This window comes from Leptinotarsa decemlineata, unplaced genomic scaffold, assembly GCF_025532065.1.
Source record: "Leptinotarsa decemlineata unplaced genomic scaffold, Ldec_3_MD MMD2_tig00026340_RagTag_RagTag, whole genome shotgun sequence".
Taxonomy (NCBI): domain Eukaryota; kingdom Metazoa; phylum Arthropoda; class Insecta; order Coleoptera; family Chrysomelidae; genus Leptinotarsa; species Leptinotarsa decemlineata.
The window spans coordinates 439,961-464,966 of NW_027412694.1; the positions used below are offsets into that span (position 1 = coordinate 439,961).

The 25,006-nt window shown below is 32.2% G+C and overlaps 1 protein-coding gene across 1 annotated transcript in view; it reads right to left on the minus strand.

Annotated features, from left to right (window-relative positions):
• The window catches only part of LOC111506814 (midasin), an 88,904-nt gene extending 66,363 nt beyond the window's left edge, over window positions 1–22,541 (minus strand). Inside the window, 14 exon segments of the mRNA XM_023162020.2 lie at window positions 558–704; window positions 1,801–2,134; window positions 2,202–2,337; window positions 4,824–5,119; window positions 6,560–6,812; window positions 6,874–7,386; window positions 7,440–7,665; window positions 9,039–10,712; window positions 10,763–10,793; window positions 10,796–10,925; window positions 11,035–11,569; window positions 11,681–11,905; window positions 22,043–22,287; window positions 22,348–22,541. Coding sequence (XP_023017788.2) covers window positions 558–704; window positions 1,801–2,134; window positions 2,202–2,337; window positions 4,824–5,119; window positions 6,560–6,812; window positions 6,874–7,386; window positions 7,440–7,665; window positions 9,039–10,712; window positions 10,763–10,793; window positions 10,796–10,925; window positions 11,035–11,569; window positions 11,681–11,905; window positions 22,043–22,287; window positions 22,348–22,425 — 4,823 coding nt within the window. The 5' untranslated portion in view covers window positions 22,426–22,541.
• Between the last annotated feature and the right edge of the window lie 2,465 nt (window positions 22,542–25,006).

Here is a 25,006-nt window from a genome sequence, read left to right on the forward strand (position 1 = left end):
TACGACCAACCTTGTAGGCCACTTTTCATCAAAAATCGAATAATGTCCCTTCCTTTCTATATACATCAAACCCTTATTGAATTGCACAGAAATAAGGGAAATCTAAAGTTGAACTCAGACTTCCACAACTATCCCACCCGAAATACTGAAGACTGAAAATGTCTTCTTCTAAATCTCCCAACTTGAATTTGTACAATAAACTTAATGAAGGCCTAACAAAGCTCAGCATGTATCTTTTTAAGAAAAAAAATTTAAAAAAACATTGACTGAACATTGCTTCTATTCAATAGAATAATACAAGAAGCTATTGTATAGCGAAACACGTGTCGCGGTTTTTGTAAAATCCTTATAGTGAAAATCATAGAATAAACTCTGTTGATTAGTTTTTTTTTAAATATGGATTTTCATCAAGTATCGGCCAGTTCAATTCAGATACTTTTGTGTAGGAAACCTGAGAAAGATGTTTCATTTTGAATCTCAATTCAAAATATGCATTTTCTTGGCGTGTACATTTCTCCTTGAGACAGTCATCAGACTAATTTGATTTTCTTTCTTACCTTTCTATGCTCGTTGTTCCGGAACCCAAACTATCCAAGAATGTTAAATATGCTCCATGAATATATGCTTCTGAGATGTCCATTTTGTCAACACAAGTATTCAAAAATGTCACCCAAGTCAATATGTCTCGAATACTTATTGTTAATCTGTAAGAAAATATTAAATGATTGAAAAGTGCAGTTTTGTCAAAAATTCTTCAATAAAACCTGATGTGTTTGATAAAATCTCATTTTATAACCTTCAATCGATATGTGAAATGAGAATATAAATTTAAAAGAAACTCAGCTAAAAACTAATTGGTTAACACTTTAAATAATAAACTTATTTCATGATTGTAAAATTATTTCATAAAAATTAAATTATTGATGGAGTAAAATAACTTCAAATATAACAGCCAAACATGCTTCATGCAGTTTCTAACGAAAAATCTGAATAGGAATTCTAATTTATCAATAAGAGTAAATCATAGTAGCATTGAGCAGATTGATGTTGCTCGCTTTCAGTTATATTGGATAATAAAATGACATGGAAACATTATATAAACGAAACAATCACCAAGCTGAGTATCTGTTTTGTAATAAGACAACTGAAATTGGCATCCTATGGATTGGTTCAATCAGCACTCAGTTATGGCCTAATGTTTTGGGGTAGCTCAAGCTACCTAAATCAAATATTTATAATACAAAAAAAAATCATCAGAAGTATGATTGGAGTCAAGCCTAACACATCTTGTAAATCAATTTTTCCAAAGATAGGTATTCTCACAGTGTATTCACTATATATATTTCAAATTACTGTGAATATTAAAACACAAGAAAATTCCATTATTGAAAATGGCAGTTTACACAAGTACGATACAAGAACATACTCAAGATTAATCATTGGGCAAAACTCGCACATATATAAAGGTATTCTCTGCTATAATAGATTTATAGATTTGTTTAATAGGAAAATTGATCTTGCCGATCTGAGAATTTTCAAAAACTCTCTGTACAAGTATTTACAATCCAGGGCATTCTACTCGTTAGAGGAATTTCTGGAGACATGAACTAATGTGTCGTAATTAGGTATAATTTTATATATGTCTTTATTTTATTTTTTATACTTCTTAACGTGCTGATTTTTATATGTAGAGTAAATTCTAAATTTATATCATATTTTGTGATGACTCCAATAAGTTATACATTCTGTACTCCTTCTTGTAATAACTTCAGTGACGAATAAAGTTCTATTCTATTCTACCTCTTTCCAACCTCGGTTTTCTCAAACCATTCAATAAAATCCATTATAGCATTCCCGACTCCGCTAGAACCATCTTGCTGATTACCCATGGATATTCCAGATCTAACATTCTGTTCGACAATGGCCACCAAATCCACTCGGATCCTGCAAGACTCACACCAAATCTCTGTGAAGCGATTCCTAAGTGCAGGAGACAATTCTTTTTTACCAAAGTCACCACCTGGATTCATAGTTCCGATAAAGTGAAAGTTTGCATTAGCAGTGATCAATTCCGAGTTTTCTGGATTGTTTAGATCAATGCCTTTTTCAGCAAGCAACAAAGATCTCTCAGGTTCTGAAAATAATTTCAAATGGATTGAAAAAATTATCTATTCAGTTAATAATTTATAGCCCTTCTTTACCTAGTAGTGAGTTTAGTCTTTCTAATACACTATCATCTGCCAATGAAATTTCATCTACCAAAAAGACCTCTCCCTGTATCAGAGCATGTATCAAAGGACCATCAACCCATTCAAATAGTTTTTTTGACGCTTCATCCTGAAATAGATAATTTTGCAGTTGAAACAGGTAAATAATATACAAAGTGAATCTTGATTAATTATGTTGGTCGTTCCTGCTTTCTGTAGATGTAGATGACTATATAACCCCAAAAAATAACAAAAACATATTTACATAACGTCAACATAAGTTCATTATTTTTCTGCCTCTCATTTCTATAATGAGCAAACATTTCTCTACGATTTTTGTTGAGAAATTTTGGATGTAGCTCAACCGAAAAAAATACTTTGCTTGCAAAGTAATATTTTCATTTCCCTTCAGTAATGGTGAAAATAACTGGGTAAGTTTATGGGGTAATGTAGACAGTTAAAGTAATTCAAAAAGATCAAAATTATTTTTTCTATTGCGTTTTTTCAAAGATATTATTATCTACCATCGTTGTAGGATTCTTAAAAATGATACTGTTTTATCCATTGAATGTTAGAGCATACTTCAATATAAAAATTTGTATTTCACAAATCTTTATGTAATTTCTTTTGGACGACACGTGATGTGACGAATGTCTTTGATTGTTTCATTGTGTAATTTTATAAATGTAATTTTACAAATGTCATGCTCAGGTTTGAAACATGAAGTATTTCGGGTAGGGAGAATTCTTTAGCTGTGCGTTCCACTAAGCGTTCACAACGCCTAAAATACTCATTCAGGCGTTCCACATGGCGACCGCGATCGTTGTGGTCGCGGCGAAAACGTCATTAATGACGTCATTTATGCTCACGCCTAGCTCACGACGACCCATCTCAAGAGGTGGGTCGATGTGAACGTTTTGAGAAACTGAGCGCAATTTTTAAAACTAAAAGCAGCAAACATGGCGACAACAACAATATCGTTCTATTGTGCCGAACGAGATGGTGTTGTGGATCTCAAACTTTCTCCTGCAGACGCTGAACGTGCGTTAAATAAAAAAAGGGTTTAATTTTATACTTATGAATTATGGTATATAATACTAAAATGGTTAATTTAAAAAAAAATTAGCCCATAAGAATCTGATGTGGCCATTTTCCAGAGAGCTATCATCAATTGATGACGGGAAGGAATTGTAGGACATCCGGGAACACGTCGGACTAAATCTTCTTGTATTAGCTCATGTAAATAATTTAATGTACATCTTGAAAGTCTAAAGAGATCAATAAAGAATTCCATGAGTAAAATTTTCAAAATCTATAGTGTATTAAGTAATAAAAAATAATTTACCTGAAATGACTTTTAAACTCTTCATCTGAATAACGAGTAATTACATTATCGTAATCAATAATACGTGGTCTAAAGTTTTCGTTTTTCACGATTATATTTTTGTAAAATTGTATTCCATTCTTCATCTGAGCTGGACGAACTAGTACTTTGTGGAGCATTATTTCGACGCACCAACAAATTTCCAACTGCCGCCGTAAAAGGCATTTTTATTATATATGAACATGAATTAGTTGAATACTCCTCTAAAATTAAAGTATATACATAATTTTTGTTTAATAAATCATGTTAACCAACAATTAATAGAACTTATTGATACCACTTACAAATTGTAACATGACCTCATCAACTTTTTGTTTTTTTAAACGCGCCATGTGAATTATTTAAATGAACGCTCAAAACGCTCCAAAATCCATTCCACTCGAGTAAATGATTGTGACGCCCAGAACCAAGTGGAACGGCAAAAACTGTGGTCGTGTGAGTGCTTAGTGGAATGCACTGTAAGACAATCAATCCCAGTGATGTCATAAACGTCAAACCCGCCAGTACCACTGAATATTAACACTTTGACCGTCATAACATTGAAACCTATGTTAATTCCCCCCAAGGTCTGTTCTGCTGGATGGATAAAAACATTTACCATTCAGATCACGGTAGACAAAGATACTTTTATAAGTGCGGTAATGACTCTCATTAACAACTTATCAAAATATCTCATTTTTAATAAATTATTCACAAAAAAATGTCTCGATCACACATACTGAGCCGGAATTTTTCAATACTTTTCAATACTGAAAACTTACAACCCTTCATTTTTGCCAGCTCAGTCAGTCTGTATTGATAAATACATGGCAGACCGAGCAATGGGTGTGTAAGATGTGATTTAAATATCTGAATCCCAATAACCCCAAACACAACCCTCTGGTTTTATCCCTATTGAGGAAAGACTACCGATACTTACTCAGAAGTTTGTTGGAAAAGACGACAATGTAGAAATCATTAGAAAGCATGATGTGACAAGAAACCCTAAAGTATGACATCGCCACCCAACAGAAACATTGTTGGAAAAACTAACACAGATTTATCAATGACATTGTTTTATTATTTTTATATTCATATAAGATTTTTTTGGTGTAATATTGTAAAATAATCTTTGAAATTTTAAAGCAATTTTGTTACACGAACGGAAGGACTTCGGTCAATAGCCAGTTGAGCAAATTGTAATTGTTTCATTTAACTACAATTATTATTCATTTACAAAATACACCACTTACCGAGTGATCTCGGACAGGCCTGAGTCCACCAATAAAGTCACTACTTTCTGTATGCATATGACAATTCACAGTTATGAGTTGCTGACCATTGTTTTCAGCAATGAGTTTACAGATTGTAGTTTTACCTCCGCCTGTCTCTCCAACTAACAGAACAGGTTCCTTGAATTCCATTGCCTTTGAAACCATAACAGCCAGTTGTCTCATATTGTATGTCCACACAATATTTCCATACTCGGCTTTTTTCTGGTCTATCTTTTCCAGAATATGTTTGGTTACAGTGGAAGTTGTAGAGGATACTGGAAACAAGTAAAAGGTTCAAAATCATACAAAAAAAACAGTATTATGCAATGAAAGAAATACAAATTTAATCAATACTAAGAACATTTCTTTCATTTAGTTTCTTTCTCCCTTAGTGGGGTATTTTTGAAAGGTTAAACAAAACATATTTCATAATAGCGAACTTTTGTCGTTCAATATTTTATGTGTATAAGTTGATTGTCAATTGTGAAATGTTTTAAAAACATGGTTTCAAGATTATTTTCTACGAGGAAAGCAATACATTATAATATTTAGAGTATACTAATCGATCAGTTGATCAAAATATACTTCAGTGGTTCGAAATTTGAAAATACTTAGGAAATAAGACTGCTAACAAACAGCACACTACAAATTCAGTAATTATGATAAAAAATCTCGGTCGAATTACATTAACAAAAACATCAAAATAAGTAGGTATTCAGGTCTTTAAAAAGCGCGATTTTTCGGGTAGCCGGAGAGCTTGAGTCTCAATAAGTTATTTATGAATATGTTACATATTTTTTATTTTTCAATTGATTGGTCCTCTCTTATTTGATAACATATATCAAAGCATGGTGAAAAAATTATATGGTGGCTGCAACAGTAAGCTTTGAAATCATCATGTATTATTACTACAAAAAAATAAGAAATTATGTAAAATGATTGAATTGGTGATGGTCAGTATAACTTTCTTGTCAAAGATATGCAAAAAACAAAAATTAAGTTGCAATCTGTTGCAATATTGTTTACTTAAATAGTAAAAGTAAAATCGTGTTTAATAGATAAAAAAATCAAAGAATGCAATAAACTAAAAGTTCATCGAATGGATGGAACAGCAAAAGGTAACAGACACAGTACTTGCTAACCGGCAGAAAATATCGGAATAGTACATGGCGGTAACTATCCATTCGAAATTGTAATGATTATTGAGGATAAGTAAAAGGGTCGATTTAAAATTATTTTGTAAAAGACATGCGTTCATGAAGGCATAATTTGTATTCAAGAAAGACGATTTGCAAAAGTTTTTCACTGATTTCCCGGACATTACATTATATTATTTTTGAAGGTGGTAGCCAGTTTATGCTTATATGATATCAAGGAAAAAGGAAGCATATTGTTCATTACAATTTTACTATCTAAGACAGTGAAGGTTCAATAATTTACTGTTGACGACAGTGATGCAATTATGTGCATTTGGTGAAGCAAAATGTTAAGTACAAATTGAGTTTAACAACGATGAATGCACCAATAAAGTGTTTGGCATTAATACTTTTGTAATATGCTCCTTGCATGGGATATGTGTTTCCACTTATGTTTCCTACCAGTGTGCGGCCATTTAATAACTCATTGAATGTTGTTAGTACAAAACGAAACTATCAAACGATCCAAAACATGGAATAGATACTCATTAGTATCAAATTAATAGAAATAATACTTACATGTAAAGAGATTGTCAGGTACAACCTTCCTCTTCAAATGCTTTTGCAGAACTTCAATTATCTCGTGTTTCTCTTCAGTTTTTCGCACCCTTCCAGCTAAAACCAGATAGCCCTCATCAGCAATATGTTGATCCCAATCATATAAATTGTTTTTGTTTTGAGCAAGACGATACCTCTCACCCCACCTGAAAAGATCCCTCAAAGTTATAAAACCCTGTTTTCCTGCAAAGGCAACAGATCCTCTTCGTCTCATCTGAAACATGCCAAAAATATAGTTTTTACCATAAAATGTAAGTTTCTACAATATAACCAACCTGAAGATCAGTCATTACATTAATCATCTTTTTGGCATGGCTGGAACCCATATGACACCTTTTATGCAATATAAACTCCAGTTCTTCAGGAGGTATCTCATTGAAATGTAACTCAACAAATCTATTTCTGAATGCTCTGGACAACATTTTCCTGCCTCCATATGATCCAGGTGGGTTCTGAGTAGCAAACAACATGAAGTTAGGGTTAGCCTTAACAGTTTCCTGTGTTTCTGGAATGAACAGCTCACGATTATCATCAAGAACTCTGTTAAGAGCTTCAAGAACATCTGAGGGGGCTAGATTGAGCTCATCTAAGATGATCCAGTGCCCCTTTCTCATGGCCTCTACTAGCAGACCTTCTCTAAAGACCAGCTTTCCTTCAATATCTGCTACGTAGGAGCCAATGTATTCCTGGAGATCAGTATGTTCATGATTGTTGATTCGGACACACTTATTGCCACTGGCTTTAGCTAAATAACTTATCAGACTTGTTTTTCCAACTGAGGTGTCACCCTAAAGAGAATCAGATTTGTTCAAATAAGTATATTCAATTTCATCAAACTCACCTGCAAGAGGACAGGTAGTTTTCCAATAGATACAACTCGAACTAAATCTTTCAAATTTCTTCTAACTAACTTAGTCAAAATGTAGTCCTCGGGAGAAGATGGTTCATAAGATCCGGTTTTCACCCAATAACCCTCGAACTGAAGGAATTCATTATTTTTACTATTTGGTTCTGGGATTGGTTGATTTAGAACAGCTTTGATAGTCTTGTCATCTCCAAGTAGATAACTATAAAAAAGCAAATGAAATCAGTTTCCAATAATACATAGACTCTTTTTATATTAATTTAGTGATGAAAAGTATAATTCAATTTATTAACATATCATAATGTGTTGGTAACATACAATTTTTAGTCACATCTGAATGCATTACCTTGAAGCACTTTTCATTGCGGGTGAACAATTAGCAAAAATTTTACTATAATGAATAAAATATATAAAACCAATTTAAAATAATATAAGACTATTTCATAATGTTGAAGATAGGTTGAGCACTGTTGGTTTTTACAATAGAAATTATATCACCTCTTACTATAATCCTATATTACTAATAAATAAGTGTAGTTTTCCAACAAATATGATGCACTATTTTGTATTATCAATTATATTTGATAATACATATTAAAAATATTTTCGAGGGTTTCACCAAACAAACTACAAAAAATACTAGAATAAGTCGTGAAAGAAGTGTGAAAGTGAAAGTATTAAAAATCAATTGATATTTTGAAGTATGCTTTTTGAATTTTCTCTTAACAAATAATTATATTTGAAGTTGAATTTTGACTTTTGAATATATTTTTCAAACAATTAATTTTTATTATCGTGTTTCAGTATCTACTGGTATTTAAATTATGTGACTTTTTTAACTTTTTGTTTAATGTTTAAATTTGGCTCTGAACTGTATAGTTGAAAATGTTCAGGAAGTAGTAGATCATATGTACTTTTCTCTTCTATGCATTCACTTTTCATATTTTTATGCTTTATAGTTTTCATACTCTTATATCTATATTTATATGTTGCATGAGAATATTCATTATTATTTATTTCAATGTGTAGCATATATATTTTTACTTTCTGACTACTTTTTCACCCCAAAATTCTGAAATCACCAAATGTTCCTCCTTTTAATTAGTATAACTTATATTCTTTAAAATAGTAACACTTTGACAATTAGATTTTATCTTCGACAATATCTTTTAAGTTGTGATTTTATATTCTTAGAATAGTAACACTTTGTCAATGAGATGTCATCTTCGAAAATAAAGTACATTTTGATTTGATTTAAAATTATATTTTATATTCACATTCATAAATGTTACTGGTAATATTCAAATCATTAAAATTTATCTAATGATTGTTTAAAAGACATCAGAAATTTTGAAGAGAAAAACAATTGCTAAGTGATTATTTGAATGCTTTTTTCTGTTAACTAAAAGTCCAGACTTTTGATTATTTAATAATTCAAACAAAGCCTTAACATTTTGTCCAATGATGAATGCTTTCATAATAAAAATATTACGTGATGGCTGAACTATTTTAATAGTAGTCATTACTTTTGTAGCACTTAAAGAATTAACCAAGAATTTATCCACATGCACTTACCTGGAAATCATTTTTTCCACAACTTGATATGACCTGCTATCTAGTTGAGTCAGAAAGCTGAGAGAAAAAGCTTCATAAAGACTTCTCTTGAACATTCCACAAGGATTTTTCGATGCTATCATCAATGCTCTGCACAAAGACCTCAGAGAAAAATGAGGCCTATGTCCTAAACCATCAGAAAGATTTGTTACCATTTCTCTTCTTACCTTCAAATAAAAGTTGACAATATCTTCCTGTTGCCTTTCCTTCAATGACATGGCATCTAAGTAATTATTAACAAGAAGGAGCAAATCATTTTTTTCATTCAATTCGTCCACAAAAAATTCTGTGAATCGGTTCCTCAATCCCGCCGGTAAATCTTTTTTACCAACATCAGTGGAAGGGTTCATACAAGCAAACAAAGTGAAGTTGTTATGACGTTTAACTGGTTGTTTGTCACCCCTTTCCAGCAAGCAAAGTGAACCTTGCGATCCATCCAAAAGACCAGAAAGGCATTCAAGAGTCTCAGCATTGGCTAAATTAATTTCATCCAATAAAACCCAATATCCATTTTCAACAGCTGTAACAAGGCTTCCTTTAATGAAAGCAAAGGCAAGGGCAGTTTTGTGTTTGAGCTGGATGTCAAGTTTCAGAAGTTTCTGGCCCACTTTCTGCCAACGGTCTAAGAATTTTGTATCTTTATCAATTTTCTGTGCTGAAATATCATTAATAATTCCACTTTTGAAATCGTATATGGATTTGGAAAGCCGTCTAATAGCTGCTCGGTAACTTTTTATCATAAGCCTAACTACATCTGACCACTTTTGATTGCTGAATGAAGCAGCAATGTTATTGAGGTACTTTCTGTTCAGATCCAATCTGAAATAGTCAACAAACACTTCTTCAAACTCTTTGCGAACAGGTGATATAATTATCTTCAAATCGATAGGTTTAAACCCACCTAGTAGGTCTGCAGAGTCAGATTGCTGGTTCATGTTAATAACAATCAATTTCTGACCAACAGTGTGGGCTAAATACTGTACGCAAGATGTTTTTCCAGTACCAGTCTCTCCAACAAGTAAAACAGGCTCTCGTAAGTGAATGCAACACATTATGCGTTCTAATAAGACAGCAGATGGTCTAGTAAAGGAGTACTTCTCCATTTTTGTATACTGATTGTTTTCTCGTTTTAAAATTGCACGACCAGCAATGAAACTGTCAGTTGTAAGTTTCATAGTTGGTTTATAACTCCTAAAAAAGTATTCAGCTTTTTGATTGATTATTCCCAAGTTGGTACTTATTTGTTTGGCTAGATTTAAAGCTTCTTCAGAGTTTGAATAAGAACAGCAAAATACGTCTATTGCATCTTGGAGTACTTTAAGGGCACTTGCTTGGCTTTTAATATCAAAGTCTATAATAGCTCGTGAGCACCATTTAAAGAAATCACGAGTAGATATTAGTCGACCACTGCTGGGTATACAAATTTGGGAGGAATCAGATGAGTTTTTGTGAAAAAGTAAAAAGACGTTCAGCATTCTGTCAGTTATAGTTCGCAATTCTTTGAAATTACTTTCTAATATTTGTTTAAGCTCCTCAACGGTTAAAGGATCCACATTGATTTGCAACATTTTCTTTTCCAAAAGCAACATAGAGTTGGAATTCTTCTTGTGATGCCCAGTTATTGTTGAAAGGAATCTGTAAAAAAAGAGTGTTTAAATAATTATACTTGCTATATTCATAGCTACCTTTGAGTAAGGAATAACTGAAAACCAGGGTGATTGGCACTGCATCTCTGTAACCTGGTATTGTTAGATTGCCATTTTCTAGTAAACTGGATAATAGTGAAGCTATATCCATGCTAGCAGAATCTATATCTTCAAGCAGAAGCCAGTTTCCCTCAAGTACGGCCTGGAAAAATGTTTACATTTCATTAATGAACTTTGAATTATAATTGTCATAAAATCGAGAATTTCAACGAAAAATATATTACTTAAATTCTTTTCAAATTGATTCTTACTTGTGTCAGAACACCGGGTTGCCAAATAAACTCTCCAGGAATATCTGTACATCTATATGTTCCCAGTAGCATCTTACTGTCTGTTTCATCTCCCAACTGCAATTTTATGAAATTTTCACCCAACTTTCTACCTGTTTTTAGAGCCAAATATTCCAAAAGGCTTGTTTTGCCTGACCCGACAGGCCCTTGCAAACAAACAGCCCTATTTAAAGTAAGCCCTAGAGCTATTTTACGGAGATTGTTGCACGTAGATGGTACCTCGATTAAAGATGTATTTATGATAGAGCTTGCTCTCACGACAGGAATATATACACCAGAAATATTGATTAAGTCATCATATCTTTCTTCTGGTCTTGGAAGCCACGGCATTTTGTTAAGGGGAGGAGGTTCAAGTGGACTTTCAAAAACTGAAAGTTGAGATGCCAGAGCACAGTCAAATTTTGTAGCCAAATTGGGGGACACCCTACTCTGAATTAGTTTTTCAGCACGTCCTTCATTCATACCATAAAGAATTGCAACTGTTTGACAAGTTAACCTGCATAAAAAAGTATTAAATAGTATTGGTATTCCAGTTATATCAAAATTCACAACATACTTTCAAACAAGGAATTACTAATTACCAAATTAATTAATTTTTAATACTCACCACCTTACTTGAGCTTCTTCATGTTCAAGATATTTTCCAATAAAAACGGACCAATTCCATTTGATTCGGTAGAAATCTGGATTACTTTTCAATAGGGAATAAGAGAAGTCAACAATTTCCAAATCACCAACAGTTATCTCCAAAGGTGATATTCGTTTCTTAATAAGATCAGAGTATTCATTTTCGAAACCAGATGGATGTGAATTAAAATATTTTAAAGCATATCTGCAAAAAATGAATTAAAGCCATAATTGTTGGGAAAAAACATCTTCAGATGTCTGAATAACTCAGAATACAAAACTGCTGCTGGGAAATAAAATATAGAGGTTTCTGCAAATATTCCCTGCATTATGAAGTAATGAGAGACATTATATATACTTACTACTCAATGAAAGTGTTTTTATATGATATTATATTATCTAATTGTAGGTTCCATGTGAACATATATATTTTAATGAAGACAATACAATTTACCTCAAATTACAGTGCTTTGTCTGATTTTCTATCTACTACAGAGGAAATAAGTACATATTTATCTTGTTTCACTGATGACCTATTTATTTTATAGAAATTCAAATTGAATATAGGATAAAGAAAATAACTTTTGTCTAATTTCTACTAAGATTTTTATTTTTTATGACAGGTTTCACTTTGTTAAACCCTTTTCAAGTATTTATCCATGATTACGTAAGTACTGAACCCAGAAGAGAAGAATTGTGTACATGCAAAAGGTCAGAATAAAATATGAAAAGCACCATTATATCCAAGGTATTTGGTACTTTCAAGTTAATTTGGCTTACCACTTTTTGTGAAATGATCATGAGTCAAACTAAGAATTTCTCTTTAAAAAATATTTGTAACTGTATAACTATTGTTGCCATTGTAATTGGTAAAATGGTGAAGAGCTGATGAATATGTATACTCCTCTCCAACAGAAAGAAAGTAAGTCGAATTATTATAATTGCCGATGAATTATCTTAAAACGTACTGTTATACGCTTATCAAACTATTAAGAAAAGACCTTTCCTGTGAGGTATAAATAAAATTTGTCTTCACTAGGTTCAAATTAAAAATTTTTTAATGCCATACTTCAATGATTGTTAATTTCTTCTTTCACCTCAATGAATATCTGCCAGAAAGAGTTAGTTACCAATAGCAAATATCTTTATATAACCTAAACATCAATAATGAACAAATTGAAATTGTATCGAATATCAAGTATTTGGGCTTCCAGTTGGATAACTTTCTGAACTTCAATACCCATTTCAATTATATTCATAAAAAAATTTCAAAAAAACTTTATTTTTTCTCTCGTATAGCCCAGGAATTATCAACCGAAACAAAAATCACAGTATATAATTCAATTATTCAGCCGCATTTTGATTATTGCTCATCAGCCCTGTTTTTGTTTGATCTTACTAAGCTGAATATGCTACAAAAACTTCAAAATCGTAGCATGAGAATAATTCTGAGAACTAATCGTCTCACCCCCATAAGATCTATGTTAGCAACGCTTAATTGGTTCTCAGTCGAAAAAAGATTGTATTATTTCGCAATGATTTTTGTATATAAAATATTGAATAACCTGGCTCCTGTTTACTTTCATACATTTATAATATTGAATAGAGACATTCACACTTATAACACTCGGGGTAAAAATGACATTCACATTAGCAGCACTGCTTATCACAGTACTATGAACTCTTTATTTTTCAAAGGTTTCCAAGAATTTAATGAACTACCAGACTTCATTAAAACATCATCATCGTTGAATTTGTTTAAAAAACAATTGAAAGAACTTATTAAGATGAAATAGATAACGTATTGAAAGCAATTCTTGTAATTTTTGTAATTCTATTAATTCTATTAATTCTATTTTTAAAATTGTGATTTTCGTATATTATTGCTGCATTGTATTTCTTTTTTTTGTGTTTGTCTAATGTTGTATATATACACCGTTGATTTAATTGGGATATATATGTATATTAGGGTTACCTATTGTTGAAATAAAGATCTATCTATATTATCTCCAGTAATAGATATACAGTGTCATCATGCACCATATGGGAAACTTATTTATTAAGGGTTTTTCGACAAAATGTTACTCTTGATAAAAGTTTGTGCATCCCCTGAAACTAAACATGCACCAATAAAATACAGTAAAACACACGTAATATTCGAGGAGCCTTCAAATATTTGATTTTGAGACAAGAATACAGTACTCTCATTTTGAAAAATTTCGGAAAATGTTATTCAAAAAAGTTGTTCAGCATAAAAAAAATATATCTATAGTCTATTTCAAAAGAGTGTAGAGTAATAAATCATGAAGTGTCATAAAATTTGCCTGAATTTCGTTGTCGTCCATGGGCGTAGGCAAATCTTAGGATTATTAAACTTAATAATTAAAGTAAATTAAAAATTACAGACATAGATAATAATAAAAGGCCATTTTTGGGAAGTAATTTGGTCTAAAACTAAGTACCTACATGTATTTAGGTAAGTAAAATTTCTTAAAAAAAGATTAAGATTAATTTTAGTGGTTCTTGTAAACTTATTTAATATGCAATTTGGGTTCATATACTTGAGCATGATTTCTCAAAAAAGGGTTAACACTTAGTTCCGAGGTGCCATGTCATTATAATAATCCCTTTTTGACCCTGCCCACCAATCATGCAATACCTATTAAACCCAGGTAATTAAGAAAAAGGGTTTAAATATATTGTAATGGTGTCTTAAACATTCGAGTTATAATAGTAATTGTTACTACACCAATTAAACGTACAGTGATATTGTGATATAGAAATAGTGAAAAAGTTATAAAATGGGGACATTTACTCCAAAGAAAAGAAGTGTAAAAAATTATCCGCTATCTGTTTGCGAAAAAGTTATAATTTTAAATGTATATGATTGCATAAAACACGATCACCCTAGTTTGTCTGTGCAAGAAAGTGTTGAGCGATGTGCCCGAATGACTGGAATTGGACAGTCCACGATTTTTAAATTATTGCGAGAAAGAAAGATATCAGGCCAGGTAAGTCCATGCAAGAGAAAATCAGGAAGACCAATAAAAATCTTAGATGAAGACACCAAATGTGACATTCGAAGAATGTCACATTTGGTGTCACATCAGAATGATGTCACATCAGAATGTTTTCTGATGTGATTTCCATTATGGAAATCACATCAGAAAACTGGCAAAAAGCAATCCAGCATGTTTTAAAAGAGGAAGATAAAATGTGGGAACTGGACAACTTGGTCGATCAGGTGGTTGACCCTATAATTATAACACCAGGGGATGATGACAGTTCTTCGGATGAAGACTATACTGATGTAGAATAATTTAATTGAATTGTAAATATACTGTAGCGGGATAAGCAATCTGGACAGAGACCAGTGTATCAGTGACAGTGACACTTTTGCTTAGGTTAGGGTTTAGAATTAAGGGTAGTCTGAATAATTATTTTCTCGGAAGGTTCTCGAAAATTGTACCTAGTAATCTCTAGAACATTCAATTAGGGTATAAATAGAGTGTTGTTAAACGTTAAGGGAAGTTCACAGTTTTAGTATTGTTCAAGTGTCAAATTGTAATAACGTATCCAGTAAAGTTCTTGTCGTTTTTGTGAATAAATTGATTTAAAGTCCCCACAAGTGTTTCAATACGTAAAGTTCGTTCGTGTGTGTTTGTGAGTATTTCCCGATTTCGGTTCGTATATATTTTATTGTTACATTTTTTATTTTTTTAATAACACTGTTCTGCTGTATTAAATTTTTAATTCCTTTAATATAATTTTTATGAATGCATATTCTTTTGGCAATTATCCCACTAGCGCGCCTCTGGCTCAGTATTTATCCGTCGATAACAATGGACAAATCCCTTAAAACAGGGTGATACCTACCTGCTCTTTATGAAACGACATAATTTTGCAATGCGGACTAGGGAAGTGACAGAATTTATTGACGGATCACCCTGTAGCGCTTTTGAATACTTAATGAGATTTTATTACTCTACACTCTTTTGAAATAGACTATAGATTTATAGTCATGGCCATCTAAGCGGAGTTTAATTTTTTTACCCATTTATTTAAATGGGGACTACGAAAAAATTTTTGCTAAAATGATAAATAGACAGTATATAAATAAACATAACATAACCGCCTGTATATGGCGGTTATGTTATGGCTATGATGTTAACCACGGTGAATTTTTTTAAAGAGTAAAATAATTTTCAAAGTTTTTGGTGCAAAGTTATTTTTACTTTTTGTTAACACCGAAAATTACTCAAAATTATACAGTATTGTAACAAGAACTTGATATATAATAATATAAAATCACAAAACATCCAAATTAAATAGGTATTCCGGAAAGAACTCATTGATTTTCTGGAGATTTTCTTGTCCAAAATAGTTCTCCAAAATAAATTCCAGAAAATCAATACCTATTTTATTTTCTAAAACAAAATTCAAAAATAATACATGACCAAACTTTTATCGAAAGTTTTGAAACATGTAAGAAAATTTTATGTAACGGCCCTATACTTCAATACCTCGATTTTGAACGAGAATTTATAGTGATCACAGACGCTTCAAATGTAGCCCTAGGCGCAATCCTTTCACAAGGTAATATTGGCCAAGACAAACCTATCGCTTATGCTTCGCGAACATTAAATGAGACTGAACAACGTTATAGCACTATCGAAAGAGAGATTCTTGCGATAGTTTGGGTTTGTAAACAATTCAGACCTTACATTTCTGGACGACCCTTTGCAATTGTATGTGACCACCGCCCACTAACATGGTTTTTTAATATTCGAGAACCAAATTCCAAACTATTCCGTTGGCGTTTGAATTGGCTGACGACACCACATTAGTGTGGCATGACAAGGACAAAAACAGATTGCATAACAAAATGTGCCAAGACATGAAAAAAGTGAAGAATTGGTTTGAGTCGAATCTTCTATCACTGAATACTAGCAAAACAAATATATTGGCATTCAAGTGTAATATATCTGATATTCCTCTAAATAACACAATAAAAAATAACTCCACTTTGAAATTTTTGGGAATTTATTTAGATGAAAATTTAAAATTCTCTCAGCATATTGCATACATCAACAAAAAATTGGCATCAGGATGTTTCGCACTGAGAAACATCTCGAAGGAACTGGGGTTCGCTGCAGCGAAAGTAGTGTACAATGCCTTAATAGACTCTCATCTATGGTATGGTATACCCTTTTGGGGTGTTTGCAGTAAACAACTTATGCAGTCGGTTTTTGTCTTGCAGAAAAGGGCTATCAGGTACTTATGTAAAGCGAAATGACAGGATTCATGTAAACCCCTTTTTCGAGAACATAGAATCCTTACGGTTATTTCAATATTTATATTGGAAACCGTTTCAATTATACATAAAAATAGGGAGAACTATGAATCTACAGCTACAGCTACAGCCACATACCACACAAGGCGGCCAAATGAACTGAGTCTACCAATTCCAAAAACATGTTTGGTTCAAAACTCGTTGATATATAATGGAATCAGGATATACAATAAACTTCCCAATGAAATCAAAGAGACTCCTTTCATCATATTTAGAAAGAAATGTACAAAACTATCAAGTGATAAAGCCTATTATGACCTACACCTACAAGAATATTTTAACAATGCTCTGTAATTTAGAATGTGATGAAACTGCGATTGAACTGTGTGTGAAACATATATTTTTATTCGTTGTCCTAGTTCTTGTCAAGTAACCTCTGCATATGTATGTATATATAGTTTATTTTAATCATTTATATTTTATACACTTATACTTCATGTTTAGATTGATATTTATTTATGACAATGTGTTTGTAACAAGAATTTATTCAACGAAAGTCATTTTTTTGTGGAGGAAAAAATCAGTTTTTTCATCAACCTTTACCCAAAAAAGGTCGATAAAAAAAAAGAATTTATTCTTAAACAATAAACATAATATCAATCAATCAATCAAGTATACGACTACAAAAATGTTTATAAGAAAGGACTTTTAAACTTCAATGTGGACTCACTTTCACGTATTCAACTTAACATGCACGAAACTGACTCCATTGCTAACAATCCAGGTGACATTAACCAAGAAACAGAGAACCAGCAGAAAATCTAATAGACAACCCAAAACCAGATATATCTAATGATATTTCTGAAAAACAATCAAAAATTAATATTATTTCAGATATCCAAATCAATCCCCCCAATGAAGTACCTATCTCTCAAACCGACGAAACTCTCCATTCTTTATCCATCACAATGATGCAATTACTATTCGAGATGATATAATCGATAATAAAATATATCAAACTCACGTTTTAAAAAATAAACAAAACAAAATATCTGTTCAACAAGAAACATATGGTATTCATAATCTTTCAACAGTAAAACTCCGGTCAGAAGAAAATGAACTCTTGATTTTTAATTTCATAAAAGATTATTTGAAACCAAATATTATTTACTTCATATATTATAAAAACAACTCATGAAACATTTCACAAAAGTGTACTCAGAAAATTTTAGTAAACAGACTCTGAAATTAATCAGGTGTACAAAACTTGTTAACACTATAAAGGGTCATGACGAACAAATCCTCTTGATATTTAGTTTTGACATAAAACTCCTTCAAAACCTTGTGATGCACTGTTCGGAACCTTTGGTGTAGTAATGAATATTACTGGAGTTTTTCCAACACCAAATCGTTATTTTTAACACCTCGACACGTGTTTCGATCACCAAGTGATCATCTTCAAGAGAAAGATTAAGCCTCCTTCCTCCTTCTTGAAGATGATCACTTAGTGATCAAAACACGTGTCGAGTTGTTAAAAATAACGATTTGGTGTTGGGAAAAAAATCCAGTAACATTCCTTCAAAACCTTTTCAAAATTCACATTGATGCTTTCTTTTTCGACGCCCAAATATATTTGACAATTATTGTATTTCGTCAGTTCCGACTTCCATTGTCTAATATAATATAAGTTGATTTGAAATCCCTGAAAAAAATTTATCCGAGATCTGACTATTTATAGGTCATTCGAGTGCTTTCACCTATCCCCTCTTCCCGCCCTCCGCTTCTTTGGTTTTAGCGGGAGATTACCGTTTGGCGTGAGTTGGTCGTTTTTCGCTTGATTAGAGGTTTCCATATGTTACAAATCTCTATGCTGGCTTGAACATATACGCGGCTTATTTGAATTTTCTCCTAAACCAGTGTACCTCTTTGTGGATGATTTCAGCTTGAGCCCACTTGATATTATGTTGATGAGTCCACCGGATTTGGTGGTTTCTCCTCGCTGTGTATGTTTCTTGTGCTCAGCAATGCGAACTTTCAATGGCCTCTTAGTTCATACATCGGTGTAGCTTGTATGCTATTTCTTTGTAATTTCAGTTTATTGTTTAATAAAATTGTTATTTTCGGTTGATCTTTTTCATTTTTTCAGGGATTTTGAATCAATTTATATTGTATTAGACAATGGTAGTCCGAACTGATGAAATACACCACGAAACATTGTCAACCACCTTTAAACAAATATTTGACAATTAGTGACTCTTTTTCCAAATTCGCTCAAGCGATACCAATAGCTGGCAAATCAGCCATTTACATTTGTAATGCTTTAGTAAGGTATTTTACTTCTTTTGGCATCCCTGGATACCATGAATCCAACGGCCCTGTAGAAAGACTTCATTCCACCTTAATCGAACATCTACGAATTTTGAAAGAAATACACCCTAACGAGACAGATCTTATTTGATTCATATTAGACTACAATACTTCAATTCACAGTTCAACTGGTTTTACCCCATTTGAATTAATATTTGGTCATACAAATTCAAGAAGTCCAGAAGACATTTTCAGCCCCAAAGAATGTTTTACAACATATGTACAAATACACAATGGAAAACTAACCCCTGTTTATGAAAAAGTTTTGGAAAAAACAAACATTAAAGGTAAGACAAACAAGGAATTTAAAATCAATCAGAAAGTTTTCAAGAAAAATCCCAAAAACAGAAATAAAAAGAACAATAAATTTTTAGGACCATTGACCATTACAAAAATCTTAGAACATAACAACGTAGAAATGAAAAATAAAAAAAGGAAAGGTTAAATAATTCACATAAAAGAATTAAGAAAGCCGCCTTTGTTACAGGCTCAAAATGATGAACCTGAGAATCCTGAACCACCTGATCTTAAAAGCAATGGTCAGGGCAAATCCAGAAATTGAAATAAAAACAATAAGTCTTTCCCCCAGAATCCTTTCATTAAAACTTGGTTTTTCAAAAATTGTAAAAAAAAAATATATTTTTCTCAACGATGTTGATTTAAGTATCCTTGAACTTGAAATAAAAAATTTAATAAAGAACTGTAATAAATTAAATGAGATATCAAGCAATGAACAGATGTACTTTAGGAGTTTGGCAAATAAATACGAACATTTAAAGCCACTGATTTTCGAAATTTCATATAAACTCAAACATATTTGGAATACCCCCACGATTTGACAAAAACGAAGATTAATAAATGTTGGAAGAACAATCAAAAAATGGCTTTTTGGTTACTTAGACGCATCCGATGGAGAGCGATATCACAAGGCAATCAAAACTTTGAAGAGCAATCAACAGAAAATTCTAAAAGAAGTTAATTCACAAATTTCTCTTTTCAAAAAAAGAATTATAAAAAATCAGAAAGATTTCTAAATACAGTGAAACCTATAAACCACCTTTGATCAATCTAACTGATCAATTTTATAAATATAATGTGTATTCAAGTATGCTAGATCAAATATTTTTAAATGCAAATGTAATCATCACCTTTCTTGATAACATTGAAAACGCAATCACTTTTGCAAAATTACATACAGTTCATCCTTATATTTTTACAAGTCAAAATTTGGAAGAAATCATTATTGAGCTTCACAATCACTATAGTCCTCATGAAATACTTCAGTTAGATGTCCATTCATTCAGTCATTTTTCAAAAAATGTAATTATCTTTGCTATAGATTTTCCTATAGTTTATCCCAAAATCTTTCAATATTTCCATTTGTTTCCTATCCCAATTGAAACAAATACCATAATAATCCCAAAAAAACCTTACTTGGCTCTCGGAGAAGAAACATTCCAATATATGGACCAACCCTGTACACAAATCTTGGACATATACCTCTGCAATCAAGAAAACTTGAATTTCCACCCAGAAAAATACTGAATTGCCGCCCTTATTCACGACAAGGATGCTAGGTGCCCCCAGATGCCGATACAACCGCCCACCCAAATAATCAATAAAATTAATGAGGAATATATTATCGTTATCACCCCAGAAGAAATAAAAATAAAATCAAAATTCCCAAAGAATCATTCTTCACAGTCTATGAATTCCAACCTATTGCAATTTCGAATTCAAACGATATAAATTCGAAAACCGCCAAAATTCATATTTTGGAAAACTATTTGTCTTGCCAAAAATCAACAATGAAGTGTTAAGGATTGAGACACTCGAAAGAAAGCTTTAAGGATAAAAAATATATCACTGGAAAATATCCATCAACTTCAGAGACATATTGATGCGACAAATCAACTATCAATAGAAGGCATATCAACCGATTTGATTCTATGGACAATTATCTGCTTTATTTTACTTATTTTGGCCTACTACACCTTCAGGAAAATTCAAAATCCACGGAAGAAACCAAACTACGAATTGAAAGTGAAATTTGAAGGAAAAGAACTTAAAAATTCGCCTTGGACCTTGTTCCAGCCGAAGTCAAAATTTGAGGAGGGAGGAGTTATATCAGGAACTGATAGTACAACGGTATCATTACAGATGCATGTTCCCAGACCAGGTTGTTAGCCGATCCAGCCTGCTTACTTAGCATTGCATCATATGCGAAATTATTTATACACCTTGTTTTCTTATTTAATTCATTCAATTGTAGTCAATTGCCTGAAATGTACAAATATGTTTTTTTCTTTAAAAGAAAATCCTTCGAATTAATTGTAGACAAATTTTAGATACCTTGTGTTACATTAATGTAATCATTACAGGAATCTCCAATTTTGTTGAAAATAAAATACAGCCCAAATTACTTGTTGATAATGTAGTTTTCCATAGGTGTAAGAATTTATAAAATCAGTTGAGTAGTTTTAGAGTTCAATATTCTTCCTTCATATTAGTTCAAATTTTAAATGAAAACATTCTTGCAATATGGTAAACTTTTCAGTCTAAGAAAGTTTGGCAGCATGAACAATGAGGAGTGAAATAAATTCACCTTAAGCTGTCCTCGAACAATTCCTGGAAAATTGTTGTGCAGTGGAAGAATTACCATACACAGGTTGATTAACTTACCCTTCTAAATCCCTTCTTTTCCTCAGAATATTTCCAAGTAGAACACAATTCAAAATGTGTCTGTGGTTATCCACTTGATCTTCCTTATTGAATAGAGCAGTGTTAAGCAGCTTTGGAAGTTCTGTTGAGAATTCTTCAGCAATTTGCTCAAAATATTGGGGATAGAGAAACAGCTCCAACGAGAGATAATGGAATAGGTTCTCATACTTTTCACTTTCACTCAAATTTTGGTTTTTCTCGGCATTCTGGAAATATTAAAATCAAAATGAACACAAAGTGAGGTTAACTTAGAACTCAAATTTTACCTCGAAAGCAACGCGAAATTGTTCGTTGATTTTTGAAAAGTTTTGCATATTACGACACAAATCCTCGCTTATTTTCATTTTGGAGCAAGCTACTACAATAAACCAGTTCAAAAACAATTATTTTCCAATATACAAAAGCACGTGTATATTTTAAATCGTTGTCAACGAAAACACACCAATAGACTGAGTAGGTAGTAGACTTGTAGACTATGCAACCATGCATTTGATTGACACTAACAGTCCTGACCAGTGCTGCCAACGTCAATTCAAAAAGTAAAGTACCGAAATTTACAAGAAAATAGTACCCAAAATGTACCACGCAAGCCTAGGCATGGCACATGCGCATAAGTCATTTCAGTTTCTATATTTTTATTTGATCAAATTCAAATCAGAAAAAATTCTTTCTGCTACAGCACTACTGTGAGGCAATGTTACGATTACTTTTAGTAAAAGTAATAAATTATTAAAAGGTGGTTCACCAAGCCCATTTTTCTGTTTATTCAAATAATTCATTAATTGTTCTATATCTTCTAATTTATCCGATTTGAATTAATCGAGTAGTTGCCACTCTAAACCTGAGTCATTTTTGTCAATATTGATGAATGAAAATCTATTCACAATAGGTAGTATTGATGGTCTGACTGACAGATGACAGAACCACAGTTCACAGACACAACACGGAACACAAGATTAAATAACGCAGAGTTGTGATGACAGCTCGCAATTTTGACACAAGTACCATAGTATACTATACAAGTATAATCTGCAAATACGGTATTTGCTGATCTGGAACTTGAAACACGGAATTGCATTGTTGCCACACATATTGTGGTTATTTTTTATTGTACTCGATAAGAGTCAACGTGAAAATGTAAAAAAATGAGATTATAGTAAATAGTACCGAATAGTCTACATACTGATCCGGGTAGTACCTTCGTATCAAAATAATGGAATAGTACTGAATGCGGTATAATAGTACCTTAACGGCAGCACTGGCCCTGACACAGAGTATTCTATGGTAATGACCACCGTTATGTCGATGGTATCAGTACCATTAGTCAGCTAATTGACATAGTTCACTACACAGCACACTTACTGTTTAAATCTGAAATATTATGATGATTTGCTGAAAAAATCAAAGAATGGGTGGGTATAAAATGTATAACTTTGAAAAAACTAATTTTTAAGAAAGTTAATTCAATGAAATTGGAAATGAAAATGAATTGATATTATCGGTTTGAAAAGTATTGTGATATAATGAGAAATAAATGATGGTCAACAAGGCAAGAGACGTAGAAAAGAAAATAATTTGAAATCAAATTAATTCTCGGACCTTTTTAGTGTAAGCATTCATTATCGTTCTCTGGTTAATCTTTCTTCTTTGCCTTCCTTTCCTCACCATATTTCTATAAATATTTTATCAATAACGATGTTTTGGTTTGAATGTGAGGTTTTACTTATATCTTTTGTATCGTGTATAGTTAAGTTCATTTTCATTTCTAATTTTTCCCTTCTTTTACGTTTTATATTTTTTCTTATTATTTTGGTATTATTTCCAATGTTTTCAACTAACATCCGAATATTTCGGTCAAAGTATTTTTAATAGTTCATTCTCTTTTGTTTTCTCTTCTTTAAGGGTTAGGTTAAAAGAAATGAAAACAAATAATAATGGTACGGCATGTAAAAAAGCTGGTTAAAACAATGTAGCAACTGCTTTGAATATTTCAAACAAACTGAAAAATGAAATCCGTTGTCTCAATATTCATCAAATTATAACAATGTGACATATATTCGAGCACGGTAGGATCTTGAAACTCGAGTTGAAATTATATCAGTGAATGACGTAGTATTCGAGTAATTTATCATTCAAATTATAATTCGATTTTTTCAGATCACACGAATACACATTATTCGAATATCAAATTAATTCGATCGTGCCCATCACTAATCTCAGCGATATCACATCGTCGTGTAGACGTTGACAGTTATCTATCAGGCACGTTTTCCTGAGGAAGGTTGCAGGTGTCTCTGCGATATCGCAATAAATTTTTAATGTTAACAAGATGTTATTTCCAAGGTCTTCTAGAGGAATTTACGATATGGTTCGAAGGTAATCAATTATGAATCGGTACTCACCTGCGTTTGAGTGGGATAAACTTCCTGAGAACGATTTACAAATGAATTTAATTGGCAGCGATTCAAATCCACTATGAATCGCTACTTTCGCTCAGGCCCCGCTCTTGGAGCTCCTAAAGGATTTTCCTGTAGTGCTTGTGTTTTGACCTTAAAGAACAAAGGTTGTCTAATGAAACAATAATATATTTCAATATTTCAATTTGAAAATCAAATCATTGTTGAAATCAGTACTTTTTTAGCTTGAATTATAAATAACTTTTCTCAAGAAAGATGATAGTAGAATGCTGAGGCCGCTTGAGGACCTCCCCCCATCAATTGATCTCGACCTTGAATGACGTCATATGACCTAGAGATATGTGTCAGACGATAGGACCTCGAACATGGGTGTTGACCTTGAAATTTGGGTCTACCCCCAGTTGGTGACCTTGAAGTCTAACCTCGAAAACAAATTCATACTTTACCACCTTGATCTATACACGTTCAATATGTCATCGAACATGCGGTTTGACCTTGAGATTCAACA